The sequence below is a fragment of the Nakaseomyces bracarensis genome (assembly GCF_045282275.1).
Source record: "Nakaseomyces bracarensis strain CBM3 chromosome Unknown Scaff13_0, whole genome shotgun sequence".
Lineage (NCBI taxonomy): Eukaryota > Fungi > Ascomycota > Saccharomycetes > Saccharomycetales > Saccharomycetaceae > Nakaseomyces > Nakaseomyces bracarensis.
This window is the reverse complement of record NW_027263959.1, coordinates 2636334-2642377: the sequence shown is the minus strand read 5'-3', so window position 1 is coordinate 2642377 and position 6044 is coordinate 2636334. Positions and strand designations below refer to the sequence as shown.

Here is a 6044-nt window from a genome sequence, read left to right as displayed (position 1 = left end):
TGGGATTCTCCCTTCGAAAAAAAATGTGCTCTACTCAGTTAGTGTAGTTGAGAAGTTACTGAAATTATATTGCAAAAAGGTTGAGCGTAAAATTTTGTAAACAAATGTTACGATGTGATATCTTATCTTCCAGTTCTGTTGAGTTGATAACATTCAGTCTACTGATATTTTGAAAGGTACAATGAAAAGCCGATAAGATTAATATGTAGAGTTCCTGAATTAGTTTCCTTCCCACACACCCCATTCTTCACACACCCCATTCTTCACACACCTCATTTTTCACACACCTCATTTTTCACACACCCCATTTTTCACACACCCCATTTTTCACACACCCAATTTTTCACACACCCCATTTTTCACACACCCCATTTCACACACCCCCAACCTTCTAACATCTTACTTCCGACAAAACGTACTACTTAGAATTTTATTTCAATTTCGAACAATATATCGTAGAATCCTATTATTGCAATGTTACGATTTGTCGTACGATATCTTTAAAAAATGTCGAAAAGAAAAAAAAAAGTAAATATACGTTTAGGTCAGAATTCTAGACTATTTTGGTAAATCTAAAAAAACCCTCTTTGACGATATATAGATTTAACTAGAATGTCTTTAATTAGTCTGTGGGGCTGAAAGTTATACAGAGAACAGTAGTGGAGGTCTTGAAAGCGTGGGGGAATAATAATTGACCTCTGGGCATTGATTTCTTTTTCGAGATCAAAACCTGGCTCAGAAGCACGGCATTTTTCATATTTTTTTGTTTTCTTCATTCGTAGATAAACTGCTACTTGAAAGAGCCTCACTGAATCTTAAATGTATAAAGAAGAAATAATTATTTGATCTTCTTTTCTTATTAACATTTTCTTTTTTGAAACTTTTCTTTAATATAAAGAATTAGTTCCAATAAAATTTCTACAAAAAAGTATAGTAAGGAAATTGGAAGATAAAATTGGTTTAAATCATTGAGGATTTTATTTTGCCGTATTTCGGACAGTCTCGGTGTTGCTAGTAGATATTTAAATTACTTCAAGTTACTACTACACCTGCATATCAGAAATTACAATTTATCGAGTTTTCCCCCAAAATTCAGATTAACACATTGTGCGTTTGTATCTCTCGATATATTTTATCGTTATGATGTCAGAGACTATAATCTGGTTTTTATTTATTCTTCAAATTCCGGTAATTCACAATTTTGTCCTTGTTTTTTTTTTTGCCAGCGCATAACTCAACACACTAGGTATAATTAATGTTTCTTATATCTTGATATTCTGTAAGGCACCTAAAAGTTGTAGCCTTGGCAGAAAACTATTGTGTATCAAAAAAAATAAATGTAGTTTTATTCGGATATTAGAATTATAGGATAACAATCTCACTGCTACCCTCCGATAATAATCAGCATTTACTATTCCTAAGAGCAATATAACTTAAAAAATGGCCAGAAACGCACATTATACATTGCTTACCTTATTATTTGTAAATTCCCATAATTTTCGAATTCTTCTATAAATGAATTAATTGGCAATAGAGCATTACTTTGTGCTTCTATGTTTCTTTCACAAATTAATAATACAATAATGGAACATCTAGATTCCTCATATTCCAATTAATGAGCATAACCATTTGCTTTTTCAGTTCTTGATTGGCGTTCTCCTCTTAGTGAACTATCGCTTCCCTCCACATATAATAATACAAAAAAGGAAAAGTAAACCCAAATTTATTTCAAATTATTGCTCTTCAACGAGTTCATCTATTTCAAGTTTCACTCTGGAAAATAGGTTTTTTGTTTAACCTCTTGCCCATTTGTTAATGTTTCTGATCTTGTCCATATATAAACCACTTACTTTATTATCTTATTGTTATAATTAGACATATTACTGTTATTAATATAGACGCACATCAAAAATGTCTGATGCTATGGAACCGAAACCAAATACTGCCTTCAAGTTAGAAAACATTTTAAATCCAGAAAACGATGTCGCTTTCGAGACGTGGATGACGCCAAGAAAAAGAGCCAAAACTGATAAGGAAAGAGAGATCAGAAAAATCCAAAAGATCTTGAGAAATAGAAGAGCTGCTCGAAAGTCCAGAGACAGAAAACGTAAGCATGTCGAGACTCTAGAAAAAAATTGCAGTGTTATGAGACAAATCATTGATGAACTTCAAGACAAAATTAACGTCGAATCTCTTCTTTCTGAGGATATGTGGAAAGTATACCGTCAATTAGAATGGCAAACAGATCTAGTTACCTCTACCCCATCTGTCGTGACTGTCACTTCTAACACTTACCCGAGTTCTGAACCTTTATTTGCCGTATGTTGGGGAAAAGAACTCAATGATGGCTATACTACAGGTGAGAACAATAAAAGTCATCTAAAAGCGTCCTTGGGAGGGAAAACACAAATGGGTCCCAAACCCGAAAATAGTATATTACAATCCATATTTGTAAGAGATATTGGGCAGTTAACGCCGTTGACTACCGACAATACAACTCAATCTATCGCACCACATATCAATCTCTCGGATTGTACAGCTGGTGGAAGCTCTAATTCCATAATTGAGTATACTCCCTTATCTTTGTTAATGACAACATCAGATAAATTCGATAACAAAACAACTCGAGTTGGTTCTGTCTCCCGAACTCCAATACAATGGTTCAATCCTACTGAGTGTCAATCCACCCATTTGAATAGTGGCCACCAATCTTCTATTCCACCTACGATTTTTAGTGCTGAGTCAAGTAATGACAGCATGGAAATTAGCGATCAATTCAGTATTGATCACTATAATAACTTTTTAAATGGTTTTCATTAGCTAAATTGCAGTGAAATCTGTTTGTTGAGAATTGGAACATAAACCTGTACAACCTACACACTGGTGGTCTTGTACACAAATTATGAAGAATTGTGATCTTTTCAATACACAATATAAATCAATACTGATGTTGATAAATAGTGTATGTAATCTTTTAATTGTTACCTTCTTTTTGGTTTTTATGGACTACGTTCAGTACGACCTATGGCATAGTTGATTTTGACTCATAAAGTTGAAATGGACAATGTAGCTGTACAGACTTTAGAAAGCTAATAGAGCTGTATACAATAATACATCCCGTAGGTTATAATAAAATTGATTTTTATAAATTTTCTAATGCAATACTACAATGTTGGAGATGCATTTCAAGTAAAGATTGATTGTAATTCACTTGTATCATACCGTCAATCGCTACCTAAATGTTAAATGCAGAAGGTTTATTAATGTTTTTTTTATATAAGCTACAGCATGTGTTAGAAGCCTTTTGGTATTCATTGAATTTTATATCAATAAATATTGTTAGCCTGAATAGACACGAAAAACAATCATTTTCTGGTGGTATTTAAATAAACTCCTTCTATATATTGAAACTACAAACATTACATACATTGCTTCTTAATCGCTTGAACTTCCTGTAATCAAAGGAACGTATCTATTGTGAAGCTATCGAGTGTAACCGCTATTAATTGCGTATATATCAATAAACTACATTATAAGTACTTTTGATATCAAATTCTCCTGGACTTTTGGAATACTTGGTCTATTGGTTGAGTTACCACTTTACTATTCCTACCTGCGCTACTGGCATCTATTTCAACTCCGGATTCAATAACTAAAACGAGCAGGTTTTCATTTGTTAATTATTGAACATTCATCAACATAAGCGGAGACCAATATTTATCTGATGCAATTTCACTTATATGTAAAAGTTCAATCGAGACGATCTGTCACAAAACTCGATTTTGTTGCCACTATTGAGAATAATGTCGAGTTTTAGTATTGATAAGAAACATGGTGAAGTGCCGTAGATAAGTATTGTGACAAATACCTTCGAAACAGAAACGGCTTTCATGTTATAAGATTAAGTAAAATAATGCCTCAAATAGAACAAGGAATAAAGCAATCAATTGAATTTATTAATCTCAGTAAGATATTGATAAATTTCCCACGTATTTCTGAATATTTAAATAATATATTACTCTTCCTGAAATTGGATTTCATGTCATCTCTTCCTCAGTAATTTCTTATCGATCAAATTTGTAGTGAATACAAATGTAATGAACACGTAGTATAGTTGTGATATTCCAATTTCCTATAATGCATAAACAGAATGGTTACTTATTCGACTTCATAAATGCCACGTAGATACTTTTCATTGATATTATAGATTGAAAACGAAAGTGTACTCATGAAGTCAGTAACTATACTTACTTGAGATATAAAAAAAACCATAGATAAGATGGGAATGGATTTCTATTAGCAGAGAAACTTTAGGCCAAATTATACTTGAAAAAAACGTAAGAGGTCGCTTTATTCTTATAATTTAAAAAACGTCTGCGCTTCCGCGTCATTCTTCTCACATTTTTTAAGAACATTATACAATATAACAAGTCCAGAACTAGTTTTTCTCTTTAAATGATAGGATTTTAAATTAGAATTTGTATATGGGACCGTACTCATTTATTATGTATTCCAATTTAAACAGAAAGTTTTGACATTTATGTTAACACATGTCATGTTCTACATATTTATTAAAAAAATTAATATATGAAAATTCCTGCGTTATTTAATCTCAATCTGTTGAGAAATATATTCTTCCCAAAGTAATTTAAAAATGAATTTCTTTGGTGGTCAATAATTTCGCTCTTTCGTGTTAGCAACAAATCGTTGATTGTTCAATATTCTTTAGTAATCTCAGTAGTAATTAGCGACGAGTATATATCTACATAGGATTATTCAGCTTCACGAATTACAATAATTACTTGATATGGACAGCTGTTATTGTAACACCTATATTTTATATAATATAAGATGACATCAATATACGTAATGGAATTAATGTACTTTATATATTTCAGAGCCAATAAAGTGTCAAAATGTCGAGAGTTACAGTATTTACTTTTTACTTTTTACTTTTTACTTTCCACTCTCTTGTACTTCTTGTTGTTATTTGTCTTCAATAATAGCACGTAATCATTTAGTAATATCTGGTTGCAATTTACATAATTTTGTGAGAGCAAAAAGAAATGGTAATTAGTAGCTCCATAAATATTGGAATTTATCCCTTTTCAGCATCATATGATGAGTGATGTAATACACCCTCAACTCTTTTCTTCTATGAAAAAAACTGCAGACTCGGCATATTCTGAGGAACATTAAGAAAATCATGCATAAAATGAGCTTCACCCCATATAAAAAATATAATGAGAATTAATCTCTAATATTGCTTAAATTGTTAACACCTGTATCTATTAACGGATTTTAGAATCAACAGAAGAAGACGAAAGAAAGAATAACAAGCTTGGTCGATTGAATTTATCAAATTTGGCCCTTTTTCTTTTTCAATACACTCATATTCTACTCAAATGATTTTATCGGAAATCAAAGTTTCTCTCAAATCTTTGGTTAAACTGCTATATTTACTAGTCGTATTAAGGTATTTAGTGATCTCATTTCTTTTTTTGAGATAAGTGGCGAAATAGATAGAAAAGAATTCATAGTTGCCCCGCTTTCCTTTCAATGCACGAAGCATTGGGAGTGGGGGAGGAAAAGGCGCAAAAAAAAGAAAAAAAGAAAATCTTGGTAGTGTGCGCGCGTTACCAAATTTCGAATGTCGTTCAACATACAAAATTTTTAGAGAGTAAAATTTAACGCTCTTTTTTAGTATCTTTACAAGGTTTACCGATAAAAACATTCACTAACAAATCCAGGGAAAATGTTGACCCTTATCAACGTTAAATAAGAATGTAGAATATAACAACAATACATAAGACATGGAAACAAAAATAAAGGGATGACATACATTATAATCAAAATTGGTCATAACTGAACCAAAGCGTTAATGTATATTTTCCCTTTTCAGACCTAAAATTCATTTTTTCTTTTATTTTACTTGTACACTTTATAAAACCGAGTCGACAGAATTGTACTTCAATCACAAATTATTTGGTTGTTATGATTTATTTTGCCCTTTTTATTCCAACATTACAACAATTAGGCTAGGT

The 6044-nt window shown here is 31.6% G+C and overlaps 1 protein-coding gene across 1 annotated transcript; it reads left to right on the top strand.

Moving 5' to 3' along the window:
* Nucleotides 1–1911: 1911 nt before the first annotated feature.
* On the top strand, nt 1912–2820 carry RNJ42_05185 (Transcriptional activator HAC1; the record flags this gene model as incomplete). Its single annotated transcript, XM_071055349.1, has 1 exon — nt 1912–2820. One exon carries the CDS (start codon nt 1912–1914, stop codon nt 2818–2820), a length of 909 nt encoding a protein of 302 aa, XP_070910042.1.
* Nucleotides 2821–6044: the final 3224 nt, after the last annotated feature.